The sequence below is a fragment of the Acartia tonsa genome, chromosome 14, assembly GCF_053477335.1.
Source record: "Acartia tonsa isolate MP-2025a chromosome 14, ASM5347733v1, whole genome shotgun sequence".
NCBI classification, from domain to species: domain Eukaryota; kingdom Metazoa; phylum Arthropoda; class Copepoda; order Calanoida; family Acartiidae; genus Acartia; species Acartia tonsa.
The window spans coordinates 5,529,366-5,548,589 of NC_137273.1; the positions used below are offsets into that span (position 1 = coordinate 5,529,366).

Consider the following 19,224-nt stretch of genomic DNA (forward strand, 5'->3'; position numbering starts at 1 on the left):
CCTGAAAATGACGTGAAATGAAACATATCAGCACAAAAACCTAGATTGAACATTTTAGTTAATTTAACTGTCGCAAGATGGCAGAGTCTAATGAAAGGTATCCTGAGCCGCTAATTGTGATAAAGCCTGATCTACAGGCAACAGAGCTTTTCAATGAAAGGTAAAATTATTCCTCCAAGGAAAAATATTTCCTAGAAAATAATTACACCGCCAATAGGTAACCTTTTGTTACATTTTGTTTTCAAATTAACCTTGAAAGTAATGGTTTACTTCCCCTTCCCTTGCACCTAGAAGCCGATAGTTATGTTCTCCCCAATACTTAAATACTAAATATGAAGGATTTAAGGCTTGTAGAATTTTTATTTCCTTTCTCTTGAAAACATACCTATTGTGAGCTTTTTTTCATCATGTGATAAAAACACCTTTATTACAATTGAAAGTTAACGTCCTAAGCAAACATCAAATAAATAGATATAATAAAATTTCTTATTCATAAAATAATGCTAAACGCCAAAATTTTTACAAGAAATTTATTTTCTTTGATTTTTCTCTTGCTTTTCCAGACAAAAATAATTGAAAATAATCTGGCATAGTCATATCCTTGTTTCCCTCGAGTTTAGCCATGAAATGTTCCAATAATCAATAAATTATAAAGGACATGAGATATTCAAATCAACTCTTATTAAGTCATTAGTTAATGTTAAAGGTTCAGGTTGATTAGGGTCAAGGATAGTTTTATTCATGAGTAGCGCAGCAATAACAAGATAAACACATTTTTAGAAATTCTAAAGTATTATTCAATGAACTAAAATGTAACGTTTATGCTTGTTAGGGTGGGTAGATTTTGGACATTTTTATCTGAGACCAAAACAGGAACTTGCACAAGATTTTTTTTAAGTATAAGATGATTTAAAAATTTATCTTAAGTCTAAAAACCGTTGGTTACCACTTACCACACATACAATTGTATAGCTATTTATGAATGGGAGTCAAATGTTTATCGAAACAGAACTATGGCTTCATGGTGCTTCCTGAAGAGTCCTTCAGAAGTAGTATCAGGAACTTTTGTATGTTTCAAAATATCTCGTTCCTAGCCTTATAAATGCCTAAAAACGACCATTTTTAGGTTTTGTTAGAGAATTGGTCAACCATTAGAGGTCTTCTGGTCATTTCTAAGGCGAAGAACGAGAAATTTTGTAACGGTCAAAAGTTTCTTATGCTACCCCTTTAGACATTTTAATCTGTCGAATTAACCATTTACGAGATCTTGACCGACAAGTTATACAAATAGACTCAACTCACTGCTTTAGTATATTATTATCGGTTGCGGCAATAGTCTATAGCGGAGGAAGGGCGAAAAATATCTTAAATTAATCCTGAAATAGAAATATTCCCAAACTACAAATAGACCTCTGTGAAGCTTCCCTAAAATGGAAAACTCACTTAATTAAATCTTTGCTCAACGAGATTTTAATGAACAAACTAAAGACCTCACAACATTATATTTTATTTAATTTCAGTGAGTTGAAAAGTTTGCGACAAGACTTACAATTTTTCACAGAGGATGAACTTCAAGCCGCAATATTACAGGTAAGGTAGTCCTAGAGGTAAATTTCATGAAGGTGTTTATTGAGCACTAACCGCCCCCTCCTTTATTTTTTAAACAAATTGAAAATATGAGGCGACTCATAGTTTTTCCTTATGCTCAATTCCTGCGTGGCATATTTATACCTGTCCTAACATAAAGGGCTAGTACACTAAATAAACTATTAAAGTAAAACTTAAAAAACCCCTACACCTGTATTTTAAATCTTTTTGAATTGAGGATTTTAATCGGCCTTGAAAAGAAATTTTAGCGCTGATTGACGGTTTGTATTGTGCTTTGTAAAATAATGTACTTTTTATACTCTGATTTTATCAAATGGTGATTGTTTGGGTAATAATGAAGCAAATGTTCAATATACATTAAGAGATATAAGTTTCCCGGAATTTTAATGTAGGGAGGAGATTTAAAATCTGCATCAAATTTTAAGGATTTTTTTTATAAAATTCGTTTTTTGTATAATTCTTTATCTAAAAGTGGAAATACAAATTAAGTTAATTAATTTTGGCATCCGTGATTGGTGGATTTAAAAAATCTGCGCCCTGATTGGATGTCGTACATCATTCAACCAATTAGAGCGCAGGTAGTTTAAAATCCACCTATCCTATTGGTCAAAATTAATTAACTTAAAATGTATTTCCGCTTTTAAATAAAAAATTATACAAAAAACGAATTTTATAAAAAATCCTTAAAATTTGATGCAGATTTCAAATCTCCTCCCTACATTAAAATTCCGGAAAACTTATATCTCTTAATATACATTGTTAATGATTAGCTATGTTGATTAAATTGAGACACCACAAAGTCGGAGATATTATAAAAAATCCTATCATATTACCCCATGACTCGTTAGGTCCTTTCCATTAGAAACTATTGCCAGAAAATCAATCAATCAAAATTATCCCTTATTTAGGCACAGGCAGAAATAAATGCAGAATTGATAAAGAAACATGCAACTACGAGTATTAACAAATATCCACCAAAGAATGTCAAAATTCAGGCAAATTCATTATATTTTCATTATAAGATTATGCACGTTATATTGATGATAAACAAATTACATTATGTAGGTTAAGGTTATAATGGAAAAATTTAGATACTTTTAGCTTGAACCAACAAATCAAGATTTAGTATAAGTCCCAAAACTTTTTAAGCAAACGAATGAGATAACTCAATAATAAAACTTTGGGTACTAGTGTAATATATAGTTCTATGTTCCCTTCCTTCCTGGTTTATTTTTCTTTATTTGGACGTAAAGAGCAGTTCTAATAACGCAGTATTTTGATGTTTGCAAAATGTTGAAAAAAATGAACTTATTTTAGACGATAAACAACACATTTTCATCACCAAAGAAAAGCAAGTCAGCTGCTGTAAGATCTCAGCAACAGCTGCAAAAGCAGCTCAGTATTGGTACTCAGCCCCAGAGAATGCGGGAAAATGTACAAAGAAATTTATCCTGTTCAAGTCAAGAAAGTCGATCAGGGATGTGTTTTTTACATCATAATTTTTTTCTGGAAAAAATCCAATTTTTATGTTGACATTTGTGGATTTATTATAAATAGGTTGGTTTTGAGTTTCTTCATGTTTTTCCAGCTAATTAGGTTTCTACTTAGACATATACATCTTTTGTGAAGATTCCTCAATCAATCAACATTCAGTCTATACCTAACTCTTTTTGTCTGTAAATATATAAATAATGTTATTTATTCTTCTGCTTGCTTAAAAGATTCCTATGGCAATTGGGCATCTACATTTTAATTTTATACGTCAATTTGTTTGGCTTTTTTGAAATAAATAGTTAATGACGCATCTACAAAAATTATCAGTTGTGATCGCAGAAGAGCAAGATAACTTTGGTTATGATGATGATTTTGACAATTCTGATAATTCTAATCAAGATGATGGGAATGATGAAGAAAGAGATTCTACTGATCAAGACACAGATCATCAAGAGGTAACAATTAATGATAAATAAATTAGGTTAAAGAAATTAAAGTTTGGGGCAGCTCCCGAAAATCTCATTTTATGTAGCCCCTAGAGGCTGTTGGCAAAGTATAAAACAACAATACTAATCCCCTAGAATAAAGTAATAGGTATTTTTGTCTGAATTGACTGGTTGTAATTTTCTGATATTCATAAATATCTTAGGGTGGTTTTAGGCTATTTTTCTGACTTCCAACCGCCTTTTTGTAAAGGCTAGGGGCGAAATAACTTAAATTGTGTAAAACAACAAAGAAAAATTCTAGGACACAGACGAAGAGACCAGCAGTCATAATGTAGAAGATCCCAGTTCATCCAGCAATCAATCTCAAAATATTAAACTTGCCAAAAATAAAAGTAAGATTTTCGAAAGGTTTTCTGTGTTCCAATTTGGAATTTAATATCATTGTCGTATCTCTCAAAAACTTTCATATGTTTTTTTTTAGGTTAAACACGTTTAATTTAGTACCTCTTAATGTTAATTTCTTTAATTATTTTATTAAATGCCTCGGATTACCATCCCTGAAATTTACAGGGGTCCATTCGTTGAGTATTTGCAAGGGATTTGCTTGTATGTAACAAAATCGTTTTTTTTTCTAGGTAATAAAACACCCAAGAGCTCCCAAAGCCAGAAGCCCAGTCTTGTGGATCAAACCCTGCAGCAACTATTTGCTGACCGCCAGCAATCATTTGATGTCAGCGAACAAGACATATTTGTAGGGAATCCGCAGTTTTGCGAACAGGAGGTAACAGAGTTTAAACAAGGATAATTATGTTTATATGTTGCACAGCAATCAAAAGCTACAACAATTTTGGATGAATATGAAACAACAGGTTGAATATTCTAAAAATAATACTTTTTACATACATAAAGTCTTTTCTCGTATTCATTCGATTCCGGTGAATAGGAACCGGTTCTCATCCACACGAAAAAACTATGGCTAGCATCGTATTATATCCAGCTTTCTACGAATATAGAAATGTACATTCTATATCCGCGGAAAGCTGTTTATAATACGATGCGAGAAATAACTATTCTTTTAGCTTGATTTTTTTATATGGTGATTACTCTGAAATTATTGCACAATGTTTTAAGCGTAGCATCTTTATAATTACGTCATAAAAATAAGTATGTCCGTCCATATCACTTTATGCATTTTGCTTAGACATTGATATACATTGTTACTTTGTATTTGTCAATATTCGTTTGGCTGCCGCTTCGTTTTCGTTATTAGGGATATTGATATTCTTGTCTTTTTCAACAACAACAAAAATTTAATTCTTTTAGGATCTGGAACAAATTTCCGTAATGTTGGACACCATTAATATAACCTTTGGTCAGCTTTTTCAGTGTATTCAAGTTAATAAGGTAAAGATTATTTTCTTTATTTAAATTTCATATTTTATACTAGTGGCTTCACCCCAGGAATGGCTTTTTAATGAATATAGAATGCTTGGATATTGTCACACGTAAATTTTTTTCGTCAAAAACCTAACTTACTAATATATTAGTCAGGGGATCGGATGGGGTAAAGTCAAAAGGGGGAAGGATGGGGAGGTGTTTTTATATTTGCCAGCTTGGAGAATAAATTTATCAGGGTATGCTAGAATCTCTTGCAATTTCCACTTATTCTATATCCACTATCCATTGGCTTTATACTACCTAACATGTTTTGCTTCCTATTCTTTACAGAGTATATATCCCCTTCATATGATCAAAAAAAAGATTGAATACCTAATTATTTTCAATTATCTAGACACAATCAGATGTATTAGACGATTTGGAACTTGAAAGAAGTAATAAAAGGTAATTTTTTTTCAACTATCAAGTACAAGTTACAGTAGCCTGCCAAATATATTACAATAGATAATATTGTTAGTTGAAATCTGTTATGCTATGATAGCTTAGCTATGGCCATAATTAAAATTGAATTAAGTCTAAAGTAACATAACATTTTTTCACTTATTTTATCTCTAAATAACAGAAACGGAATGTCTGCCTGTCTGTTCGTGTGTATTTCTGTTTTTCTTTCATCCACCAAGAATATTCGAACCTGGAGAACAAATTATCCCTATTCCCTTTTTTTAAATTTAAAATTTAATTTTTTTTTCTCAACCCCCCCCCCCCCCCCCTCTTATCCTTAAGTGTCCCTACAGGGCTCTAGGGGCGTAGTCGCTAGTAATAGCATAATATATTCATTTTTTTCTAGGAGTAAAGAGTTTGAGTCCCGTTTCAACAGAGCTAATTATCAGGTATACATTTTAGATGATTTTAGAAACAGGTATCTTAAGGGATAAGACGTTGAACAAAAATATTCCGTCTTTACATTAATATTATTGTTTTAAAAATGAAGGAACAACTAGTTTGGAACCAAACAACTACAATTCAATAAAAAAAACCAACGTTTTCAGATAAAGAATAATATAACTTGCTTATAAGACCTTAGTACCAGTTTAATTTACAGTTCAATATCGCCCCCTGCCTTGGTTTATGGAGAATTCTATTTTTATTTAGTTGGAGAGAGATATGAGAGCATTGAGTAAAATAAACCGAAGCTATGGGGATTATATAGGTAATTTAGATATTTATTTTTATGATCGTAGCTACTCTATTATTCACTTTACCAGTCTGATATGGAGGAAAATATGTTGGCTGATATTAAAGATAGATTGCTTATTTCATTCCTGAAGATACCCCTTTTCCTAAGAGCATCCAGTCCGCGTCGGTCATACAACAAAAGACACATAATCATAATTTAGGAAAGTTTCGTGATTATTTTTATTATTCTTCTGTCTTCAATGTTACGTCTTCATTTCTCTTACTTGCTTTTTATCACTTTTTTATAGCCACACACTGAACAATAACATTGCTCTAATTGGTACACCGACAAACCTCCTAATGCGACAAACCTCCTAAATGGACAAACGTCCTAAAGCGACATCTCTTAAGTAAAACGTCCTAATTTTTTTTTCAAAATTATGAAATAAAAAAATCTTCCAAAATTTGAGAACAAAATCCTCTAACAGTAAAACAGTTGAGCAATGAAAACCAATATGGCGATGATAAAACACAGGGAAGTGGTTTTTAACTGAAATTTATTTCTTAAATAACTTTATCTATAGGCTAAATTTTAAAAATATGTCCGAAAGTTTTCTTAAAGTCTGTGTTGGCTATCAAACGGCATGGTTTCGAATCCTATACATCCTTGCATTACAAAAAAACGACCTTTATTTTTTTTAATTTAATTGTTTTTTTTTAAATTTTAGAACATTTTTAAATCAAATTTGGAAGATTTAAATTTTTAAAAAATTTTGGGAGGTTTTACTTAAGTGATGTCGCATAAGGACGATTGTCCTCTAGGAATTTAGTCTCATTAGGACGTTTGTCGGTGTACCCTCTAATTCAATGACCGTTTGTCAATCGATAATTTTTTTTTGTGCTTCGCTACTTATGGATGTACTCAAGTATTCCTTATTAAATACTAGGCTAGTGATCTCAATCATCCTTGTTTATTATCAGATGTTGGAAAGCTGAAAGGATTGTTAAGATCCTGCTGTCGTCTGCTGGAGATGATCCTTCACTACATACCTTTGTCCGGTGGTGCTTTCTTCCCACACAGAATTCAAATTTTTATTGAAATATTAGGTGAGTAATGTTTTAGTAGTTTTGCTTATTGGCGTAGCCGCTCTAGTTATATTTAAGATTGTCAGTGTGTCTATTTCAATATTGTTTTTTTTCTTCTCTACTAAGTAGTCTGTCATACTTATCATAATTATTTTGATTTTGAACTGGGGTGAATTTATTTACTTTTTTTTATTGATGGAAACGTTTCGTGTTCATTATTTTCTAGCACTTTTTTCTATGATGAAATGTCGTATCAACTGTAAATATATATATTACACAAATACACATTACTATAAATAAGTTTGAATGATAAATAGGAAATTTTTGACCACATTTCAATTTTCTAAGTCATAAAATAAACAAGGACATTTGGTCCATAATAATTCGCAGTAATAATAAGCCTGAATTATATCAAAGAGAAATATTCAGTTTTGATCTAATGATCTAGTGTATGTCTATGGTTTAAGATCTCGCTAACCGCTTAACCGATATGAATCTCCTTTACAGTGAAAAGTTTTTTAGGTTCAACCCCTGAGAAGGATTATGATTATTGCCTATGATACCTCTACCCTCCCGAACCCCAAGAAAAAATCACCCTCCCACAAATACAATTTTATAACTTTAACTAAAACTTAATGGTCGACTTCACCCCCCCCCCCTTTCTTTAAGTGTCAGAGACCTCTAGGGGCGTCACCGCTAGAAGACTACGTAGAATTAATTGTTTAATGATGTAACTTTTATTGAATTTTCTAGAATAATAGAAAAGAAATGATATGATGAAATTAAAATATAGGGATCCAAAGGGATAAGAAAATGGCCGATAAATTGATATATATCCCCAATGATGCTACACAAAATTACCCCTTCTGTAGAGAAAAATTAGTGGTTGAAACGTTTAAACACTCAACTGAAAAAAAACAACCATTCAAGATTCACAATAGTCCCCAAAGTTGTTGTATTCCCAACGAATAAGAAAACGTTATTATAAAACTTTGGAAACTAGTGTAATAAACATTAAACAGCCCATTGTCCCTTTTCTCTCTGATTTCTATGATTATTTAAAAAGGGAAACGCAAGACAATCCAATCCCAACCTTACAAAAAAGATTTTTGGGGGGGGAATGAGGGTTTTAGTAAATAATTTATTTTACATTTACCAGGGAGGGAGAGGACATTGGACTGTAAATTAGGCTTATACCATTACTTTTATAAATACGTTAGCATATTCGTTAAATCAAAAGCTATTATTGAATTGTGATTGGTTGGCTCCAAACTAGAAGTGTTCATACTTTTCAACCAATAATTTTAATTTACGTATCTTATCCCTTAAGTTCCCTGACATCTACCAACCTTCATTTGAAAAAGGTCAATGATTGTTATTAATCATATGTTGAAATTTAGCACGAGAGTTTTCTAGAAAATACAGTTTTAATTTTATGATGCAATAATGCTTTTTCTTTATAGTTAGGTCAATAGCCGATAATTTAATCTTTCCCTCAAACAAATATTTAAGGCCATATGTAATTTTTGGGTTACAAATAATTTATCGCATATTCCTTCCTCCCTTTGAAAAATAATTTTAAACGCCATTGGCCTATCCTACTTACTTGTCATACTACTCATTTTTCAAACCCTTTGAAAGACATTTCCCTACATTTAACTACTGTCACTCGCTCGACATTCCAGCAGAAGGAACTTTGAGCCGCTTTAAATGAAGCCATCAAATGGAAATACTTTTTGTTTCTTATAATCTATTTATCATTATACAATAATTTTATATATTTAAATATTGCAGGCATAAGACAATGGCCGATAAATTTATGATGATATTCAAAATTACCCCTTCTGTAGCGTAGAGTTAGTGGTTGAAACGTTTAAACACTCAACTTAAACTGTTTTTAACCTATTTTTAAAACATATATCAAAAATATACTATAACACCAGTAGAATTAAACTGCAGAGCCTAAATTTGAATTAAGTCCTCAATAAACTTTTTTGAGGGGATTTAAAAATTAATTTTACTGTTGCTGTGGTCTTTTTTGATCAGAGCAAAAGGTCTTTTTTTATTTGGGTAAAATTCGTAGCTTTTAGAGTGTTTTGCTTCATATATATAGTATTCTGGTATAGAGTAAAATTAGGCCTTTTGATTTCATCTAAATTAATTCATTAAAAACTTAATTCTTTACAATATATCAATGAATTAACTTTATCGTGCTTGTTTTCCATCACTTATTTAAAACACAAAAAAATTGGCTGTAAAGGGTTAAATAGTGAAAGATGACAACAAACGTTTACGCAATACAACAAATTTTTTTTTGTCACATATACAAATATGATAAAATATAAGATTATTCAAACTTATTTTTTTAAATATTTTTAAAAGCATGTATCTTTTATGTGTATAGTTTTTATTCTTTTCATTTTAATTAAATAAAAATTATTTAACTACATTGGAAATAAGTCACTTTGTGAAAACACTCTTTTTTGAATTGTAAAAAACTGATATGAAACAAGGCTTCTAATTGGTTCAGACTTCAGAATAATATGTTTTATTTTAATGTTAAATTTCTTCTATATAAATTATTGTTTTAGAAAAAAATTATTTGCATCGAACAGAGTAGAGTTTTTATTATTGTATTGATATAAACTGAATCACATCAAATTGTTCTGTAAGAAACAATTTTACCCCAAACTAAAAAATGCTTTTGCTTCCATCAAAATGATCACAGCAACATATAAAATTGATTTTTAAATCCCCCAAAAAAAGTTTATTGGGGACTTAATTCAAATTTGGGCTCTGCAGTCTAATTCTACTGGTGTCATAGTATATTTTTGATATATGATAAAAAAATAGGTTAAAAACAGTTTAATAAACAAACCAATCAAAATTCCCAAAAGTTTTTAAGCCAACAAATAAAAAAAACATTATTTAAAAATCTTTGGGGACTAGTGCAATAAACAGCCCATTGTCCTTTCCTAAATATTGTCTACCTTCTTACTTATACCCTTCCTCTTCAAAATTTATTTTTGCTGCGCTACTATTGGGCAAAATTGTCCTTACTGTACCATAGTAACAAAATGTAAACACGCAGAAAAGGAAAGTTCTAGCAAATCCTTGAAGGGACGGGGCCTCTTTATAGGATTAACAGTCCTATTTTAAGTGATTTAACAATTCAATATCACTCTAGTCTTAACTCTAATTGTAGTGTGATACTATTTTGTAGGAATCACCTCTTTTCTTCCGCTTCCAATTTCTCTTCCCTTTTTGTTGCTTTCCCTATTATTCAGCTGATTTTTCTCTTACTCTCACTAAATTTACAGTGGGATTTTTGTAGATTTTTAAAGAAACTTCTTGTATAAAATATACAGGATGTCTTATCTATCTGCGTGTGTCTGCTACGAAGGATATCGTTAACCGTCGAACCGATATGGTTCTTCTTTACATGATTCATTTATAAGTATAAGGCAGAATGTTATTTTTATCCTACAAGAGAAATCACTCCTGTAACAATAACCCCCCTCCCTCCGCCTTTTCTCACAAATTAATCTTTTTTTTTACAATTTCTCTCATTTATTCATAGATTAGAAAGAAGTATTTTAGAAACCAAGCGATATTACTACGCTTCTTATGGCAATTATTTTCTTGTCAAACAATGATTTCAAAAAATATTGGTCCTCATCTAGACAAAAAGTTCCACTGTGTCCCTTTAACTTAACACGTAGAATAAGCAGCTTCGGGGGGTGTGTGTGTGTGTGTGTGTGCGTGTGTTTAGTGCAGTGCAGTAAGAAGTGGTTAGTCACCTACATTTGGCCTAGCTTAAAATCAACAACATTTCATCATAGTTGTGCGGGGCCTAGATGTGTTAAATAAACGTTCTCTGAATTAATAATAATCAGTATTGAAAATTTATCACTACAGAAAGCATTAAAATATTTGTGAATACGCCAACAAGAAAGAATATCAATCATAATGGCGGATACAGTATCCTATAAAGGATATTTAAACATTAACAATGATCAGGAGGTGAGAAGATTTATGGTGGATAAATCTGCAGCCTCAAGCTATGATTATCTGGTGGAGAAGATTAGAACCGTGTTCCCCAGCATCAGGAATAAGATAGTCAAGATCTCCTGGGTGGATGAGGAGGGTGATAATGTTATTATTGCCAATGATGAAGAGCTGATGATTGCTCTCACTGAGATGCCCGGGCCGCTGTATAAAGTCAACGTTACTGTCAAGGATGTGCAGGGTGGTGGCAACAGCGATGCTGCCATGGATACTGAGGGCATGGACGGAGAAGAACATCCTAATGTGTCATGTGATGGATGTGAGGGACCTGTCAGGGGATACAGGTACAAGTGTCTTGTCTGCATCGACTATGATTTGTGCGCCAAGTGTGAAAGAAAAGGAATACACTCTGGCCATAACATGATGAGGATGTCCTCTGCCCAGGGCACTTGGCCTCATCACCTCTTCAGGAAGATCAACAGGATGCAGGAGAGGATGGAGCAGAGGGCCAGGAGCAGGACCGAGGAACAGGCAAACAATGGTGAGCAGGGGGGCGACAAGCAGCCCCAGCAAGGCAATGGACAATGTGGATTCCAGAACCAGTGGTTTGGTAGGGGACGTGGGGTTGGCGCGGGTAGGGGACGTGGAGGATGGGGTGGACCCTGTAGGGGTTTCCGCGGATTTGGACCATGGGTCGATTGGCCAGGTATGGCTGCCAATTCCGCTGCTACTGGCAACAATGCTGAGCAAGTAGCTAAAAGTGCTGAACAAACAGCCAAGGATGCTATACAAACAGCCAGAGATGCTGAAGCTGCTGCTAAAGTAATCCATGAGGCCCTGCATCAAGCTGCCATGGCTTCAACTGGTGCAGCATCTGCAATGGCTACAGCCTTTGCTGGGGACGGCAGCGCAACAGCATCAAACAATTCTAATGAAGAGTATTTGAGAAATGTCGGAAACATGGTTGCTGCTGCCATGGATCCTTTTGGAGTCAATGTTGACATCTCAATTGAAACTCCTGAAGGAGTTAGAACCAAGGTTGCTTCAACTTCATCAAGTTCAACAACAACTTCAACAACTACTACAAGCAATGATAAGAAGTCTCCAGAAGAGAATGTTGCAGCAACAACTGTATCTACTGCTAACACAGCTGTAGATGAAGAAAAGATGGATACTCAGGAAGAAGTGTCTCTGCCTGAGGTTATCAACATACCTATTTCAAGAGAATCCCCTCCTGAGAAGGAGCAATCAGTTGAGCCAGAAACTATCAATAATAAGGAGAAGTCTGTTGAGAAAGAGGTAGCTAATTCCTCTGATGAGGAAGACTGGACCATTGTCAAAGAGGGTAGCAAGACATCCGAAGGAGCTAAATCCGCTGGCGGTCTTTATCCTGCAGTTCCAACTGCTGAAGATACCATGGAAACTGTTGACAAAGAAATGTCTGCTGTTGAAATATCTGCTCCTGCTGCTCAGCCTAAGCCACAGCAGCAAGTGGCCTCGCATCCTGATCCCAAAATCCAGGTGGCCCTGCAGGCAATGATGAACATGGGCTTCAACAACGAGGGTGGCTGGCTGGCAACCTTGCTGGAGGCCAAACAGGGTGACATTGGCAAGGTTCTGGACCTCCTGCAACCTGTCAAGAAGTAAACAGTGATGCTTTGAAAATGATGACCCATCTACCACGAAAAATTGCCCCGTAGTAATAAGATGAAAAACAACTCCGGCTTTGTTTTATCTCAGTATTTATATAATATTATATATATATACATATTTAGCATTTGAAATTATTGTAATAAAAGATAAAAATACAAAAAAATATTATTATCGTGTGTAAAATATATGATTGCGCAATTAAAATTCTTTATTTAATTTACTTATTTTAAATGATTTTATTAATAGCGTAGCTACTCTATAATTTAATTAACAGTGTCTGAAATATTTTTACAAGATGATTCCTACAACTTATGATTTAGAAAGCGTAGTAGCTCTATAACCATTACCAGAATGTCCAGACGGTCACTTAAATAATGTCGATTTTTAACTTCTAAACAACAATTTTTATGTCATAATTATCCCATATAATACAGATTCCTATGACAGCAAATCACAATATTATTAAAGCAAAGCATATCTTTAAACAAGTCCTAAAAATGTAAGTATGTCCTTCAAACAACAAATTTTGTTAAAACTTGTACATTTGAATTCATCTTATTAAGTTCTAGCACTCTTAATGAGTTAATGTTCGTTTGTCCAACCGTTTCACAGCTTCGCTCTTGCGGATGTTGTCATAATTGTTTTAGTAGAAGTATTTGTGGTACAATTTTAATATTTATTGATTACCTCATCGTCAATTTTCCTAGCCTTTCACAAAACTAAAGTTGCAGAAGATACGGCTGCTTTCATTTAATCCGATTACTATTTCTAAACATGGAGCTATAACACCATTACAGAAAATTAAATTAACTTTGTCTGGGAGTCCTAACTGCATTGTATTAATTTGCAACTGTTTTTGCCAAGGTATTTTGCCGCATTTAAAGTGAATGAAATTTACAGAATCCCATCAGCACCCAAACTTAACTAGGAGAGGATGCATTACTCTTACTTGTTATACCTAAGTATCTTAAGGGATAAGACAATGGATGATAAATTGATGTACACCTGCAAATTTGTTAAACTAAATTTCCTTTTTGTAGATTTAAATTATTAGTGGAAAAGTTTGGAGAGTACTAGTTGTTTGTAAACAATTAAGTTCCCAAAGTATGGGTACTGGTTCAACATGAAAAGTGCTCAATACTCAAGAATATAATGTCTTCACATTTTAGTTGATTGTGGAACCCTCATATCCCGTCTGGACGTTAGTACGTGCAGTACTCAATTGGCCAACATGGCTAAACATCTCAGAAAACTGGATTTTATGGTTATCAAGGTAACACATCATTTTGAGTTAGTTAAGATTTTATAGATTCTTGACGCCTTTTTTTCTAGAGAAATAGGAATCGAAATGTTAATGAAAAAATAGACAACAATAAGAATAAAGAAATTATTTGTAGGAAACTCTTAACTGACATTTTTCACTTTGATAGATGGGTTATTTCAAATGTTTTTTAATGGTTATTATTTTCAGTATGAGAAAGATAAATTGGAGCTGGCCTCCCAAGGAATAAAAAATGGCGCCAAAATTTCCCGCCAAAATCAGTCAAAACCAGTTTTAACAGGGGTGCCAAAGAATTCTACCAACAAGTCAAATTTAGCGCGGTTGAGGAAGCTTCGACCTGACCAAGGACAGTTTAATCAGCTGGCAAGGTAAAAATTTAGACTTTTAAGCCTCTTCCGAAAAATTTTAATATATATTCTAAAAGCACAAGATAAAAGTAGTTTGAAACTCTGTGAAAATCTATTGTTCTGATAGATTTTCTGCAATTCGGGGGTTGCCTCCGAGAAAATGAAACGTACTTGGTTCGCCAAAGACATATTCCAATCGCAATTACCAGTTTTGGATAAGCCTACATAATTATGTTTTTACAACATCCCTTTATTTATTTACATCTTTAATATTAACTAGCTGCTTCCCCACTTGCCTCTAGAAAAGGGCGGGGTAGCTTAGGTTATAAAATAGCCTAAAATCACTTCAAGACAATCTTTTCGGATAAGCAATTTCAGAGATATTAAGCCTAAGAAAATAAACTTACTACCTATAAATAATAGAAGATAAAACGTTTGAATTTTAAAAAAATATTATAAATGAAATATTTCTGTGTACACATTTTGAAGCGCAGCTACTCTGTAAATACTGCTTAACTGTGCTTCCGTATAAAATACTTATGATTATTTAAAAATCTCTGAAAATGTTCTGTTTTATCAACTAAAGACGCTAGATTGTTATTTCTTAGCTAGTTACTTATGGAAATGATAATTCTATTTTTGTTTTACTTGATAATGATGATCTCATTAGTTCAAGTGTTTTAATTATGATGACCTAGGATAATTAGTATTTAACATTCAAGTGTTTCATAAATAACAAACTTTTAAGTAATATCCCTTATACCGTTAGTGGACCAATATAACCCCCTTCAACTTAAGTGTTTACTTTAAAGAAAACATGATTCATCTCTTAGGTTAGGTTATAGTAAAGTCCTGGATTACTAGTACCCCCCGCGTGGTTAGAGCACTGCAAAGATATAACTTCGATCCAATCTCTAAAAAAAAGTAAATGAGGAGTTCTAGATTGTCAATATATTGATTTCGATGATTCTAATAAGTTTATTAGGTAGTCATTTTAAAAATTGTAAGAAGAACTAAATTGAATATTAGAATCAATTAAATTTAGTATTTCAAGTTGCGAATCTACTCAATAAATATTACAAGTCACTGAATTGGCTTAATGCTAATGTGGTATCCGCCTAGGTTAAATGGCAGACACCAGAGTTCAAATGACTACGGCAGTGCGAACAGACGTGGACACCTATACTATAGCAATCACTAAATAATAAACAGAGTCTATTCAGTTGTTCCTTTATTCAGGGTCTAAGGTTTACTAAAGTTATATACAACAAACAATAAATACACAGATAGGAATAAGTAATCATAGACAGAATCAATATAATACATATACAATAGTCAGTTTGGGCAATAATGATCCCCCATCCCTGGAAAGGGTGGGGGGAATTAACAATACAGCTTAACCATAATAAGGCTGTCAGAATCTATCATTAATTTTAGGCATAGGGAGGGGGTCGGCAGACCCCTTCCCCAGGACTCAGGGGAGGGCCCTCGGCCCTTCCCCGAACCCAGGTCAGGGTTGCCATAGGCATGGCTCACGGTTGCCGAATACCACACTAATATTACTTTCATGTTATAAATACTCAGTTTAGGCCTGAACATGACTAAACAATGAAAACATAAAATTAACAGAGATATTTTTATCCAAACCAGAAAATAAATAAGGAATATGATTTTTTTCGTATTCATTCGAAACCGATTAATATCCGGTGGATTAGAACCGGTTCTCATCCGTACAAAAAAAAAATATTTCTAGGATCGTATTATATCCAGTTTTCTACAAATATAAAAATGTACATCATAAGATTAAAACCAGTTTTTTATTTCGTGCCTTCGGCATCTCGAGGCTAAAAAACTGGTTTTAATCTTATAATTGTACATTTTATATTCGTGGAAAGCTGTTGTTTAAAATACGTTGCGAGAAATAATCTATTTTCAGGACGCGAAGCCATGGTAAACTTACAAAAAGCAAATCAACAGAAAAATCCCTTTCAAATGGATCAAGTCCGTATGGAACAATCAAAAATGGCGGGAGAGCCAAATCAGCTGATTTGGGTCGGAGCAGGGCAATGTCGTCGTTGCAAAATAATACGCTGCATCAGCTGTCTTTTGACGAGTTCACTGCTGCCGAGGAAAATAATGAAAACAAGAATGAGAATGTTCATGAAGACGAGTTAGATGAGACAAATAAGACGATAGGTAATGAGTTGAAAAGATCATCAAAAAAAAAGTTGTGTAAAATCTTAAAGCTTTATTTACATAACAGAATAAAACCTGTTTTTATCTAAAACTATCTAGGGGCATTAATAACCCACACATTACCTAACCTAATTTACATTCAGCATTAAAGATTGATTTTCCAAAATCTTGTCTGTTTGAATTTAGTAAAGTGTTTGACTTGATAAACGAATCAAATTTTTAAATACACTTTTTTCTTGAATTTCTGACATAACAATTCATATTTTGTATTTAATGCTTTGATTCGTAATTTTAGGCGTTCAGTGTACACAAAGTACAAATGTACAGGGTGTGCAAAGTTGTGCAGTACAGAAGGACAAGGGAGTACAACAGGGTGCCACATCAAGAAGTATGAGCAGAAATAGTGGCCTGTATTCCATGGAGCTACCTAATACATCCAGGTATATATTTGTTGCTCGTTGTAAATTGGTTTATATCAGGAATCTGAAGGGATAAGCGGGGGTGATAAATCAATACATATCCTTAAAAAAATGACCCTTTCTGTAGTCCACGATTGTGGAAGAACAAGATTAGACACTTCTAGTTTTAACCAACCAATCAAGATAATAAAATTATCCAAAGGTTTAGAATATGTAATTAAAACTATGTTTTTAGATATGATGAAATAGCAAATATGGATAGAGTTCTAAGCAGAATCCATAATTTAGAACTTCTAGCATTGAGGTAAAATAATATTTTTTAGGCATTTTTAAAATTTGAATCTATGGATGGTTTTAGACTATTAAGCAACTATTATCAATTTTGAGATTTTTGGGATTTGTTGAGATTGAGAACTAAGGAAAGGGGAGTAAAGGTTATAATGAAATGTGTTAAAACAAGTAATTAAAAATTCAAATATAAAAAAAATGCTTTCAGATGACTTTGAATAACAGTTTTATTATTTTTTTTTCAGACAAGGCTCAGCCTCAAGAACAAGCCAACACAACTCGTCTTATCAAGGTAATGATGTTATTTAATCACATGATGATCTCTTTTTCTTAAAGCTTGTTACTTTTTAGCAGGCGGGAAAGTTTAAGTCAATATATTTCTTAATAGGCTAGATTAAACAACATACCTATAAATTTCATAATTTTTATGTTGATAAATCCTTATTTTTAGGCAACAACAAGCAATTGAATGCTGTTAGTTCTGGCAACTATGGTCACGCACTCACATCCGGCAACCTTGCTCTCCACAATTCTTCGCGCCAAAATGACAACACCTTTTCCCGCCAAAATCTGGATAACATAGAACACAACCAAGATGTTGTTTCCAGCGGCCATATGGCACCTACAAATATATCTACGAGTACGAATGTACCCTCTATAATAAAGAAATCTGGAAATGTAAACACATCAAGCTTAATAGCCAGGCTTGAAATGATGAAAAGTGACTTTTTATTAATTGAGCAAAAGTACTGTTAGCTTACCAAAACAGCTTTGTTTTTCATAACATTAATAATGGAATAAAATTAGAGATCTTTACATTTTTACAAATATTTTTCTATCATTTTAATTTGTATTATATATCAGACTATACAATCTTATGTTACTTTCTCTTTGTAAAAATGTATAAAGCAACTTTTTAAATATCTCGCAGCTACTTAATGAAAAAAATATCACTGTATAAAAATGATATTATGCACCCCATCTGTGATTGTTAGTGTATTTATTATTATTCTTTTGTATTTTTTAATAAATTACATTTATTATAATAATTTTATGAAATCTTTGTAAATATAAATGTAAAATGATGTCTGTCCTTCTGTCTGTGTGGATGTCGGTAACCGCTGATCCAATATGGTTCTCTTTTACAATTTAGCTTTTCATAGATCTAGGGAAGGTTTATAACTATTTGTTTCCAAGGGAGAGGAACCACCACCCTCCCCAAAGAAATAGCCACTAGAAAAAAAACATTACTCCACAAAAAAGCATAGATAAGCCGCGCACATTATTTAAAGCCAGTAGCAGTTACCTCATACTACACAGGGTGGGGCAAATAAAACCACACAAATAGTTCATTGGATTAAGATAGGGATTGCTGGGAGGCCACATCTCCTTCGGGACGTGAGTAACCGCAGGATCCAAATTCACCCATCTGTCAAGCTAACATTCGACACGGCGGCTCTCATTTGAGCCACAGTTGTAACACATATGCAAGGCCAGCTCGGAGTACATATCCTCCATCGTCCAAAGATTTTTATGGCCAAAAAGGTCATTACCTAAGCTTTTTATAGTGGGGTCAAACGTCCTGATTGGTCAAGTAGTTCTGGAGCTATGGTTGTTTAAAAAATGTCCGGTTTTATATGCCCCACCCTGTAATAAATACTTGCTGTCGGGGAGGTATTAAATTCTAGTCTGTACCTCATTGGGTCATACTATAGACGTCCAGAGTGGTACCTACTGCTTCTATGTCAGGCACGTTACATTGATGGTAAGAGTTATGGCCTTAGCTGTCAAACAGGAGTAATATATTGTCATGAACACCAATG

The 19,224-nt window shown here is 33.2% G+C and overlaps 2 protein-coding genes across 2 annotated transcripts; both read left to right on the plus strand.

The window, feature by feature from the left end:
- The first annotated feature begins 19 nt into the window (after positions 1-19).
- Positions 20-18,447, plus strand: LOC145306230 (uncharacterized). The gene is made up of 19 exons (XM_080148260.1): positions 20-160; positions 1,521-1,590; positions 2,517-2,603; positions 2,926-3,080; positions 3,425-3,557; positions 3,850-3,940; positions 4,184-4,329; positions 4,872-4,952; positions 5,341-5,390; positions 5,794-5,836; positions 6,099-6,156; positions 7,104-7,229; positions 14,039-14,142; positions 14,341-14,519; positions 16,435-16,694; positions 16,990-17,134; positions 17,349-17,417; positions 17,647-17,693; positions 17,853-18,447. The coding sequence occupies exons 1-19, from the start codon at positions 78-80 to the stop codon at positions 18,155-18,157; spliced, it is 2,232 nt and encodes a 743-aa protein (XP_080004386.1). The 5' UTR covers positions 20-77; the 3' UTR covers positions 18,158-18,447.
- On the plus strand, positions 10,951-13,073 carry ref(2)P (refractory to sigma P). The gene has a single exon (XM_080148263.1). It carries the CDS (start codon positions 11,178-11,180, stop codon positions 12,861-12,863), a length of 1,686 nt encoding a protein of 561 aa, XP_080004389.1. The 5' UTR covers positions 10,951-11,177; the 3' UTR covers positions 12,864-13,073.
- Positions 18,448-19,224: the final 777 nt, after the last annotated feature.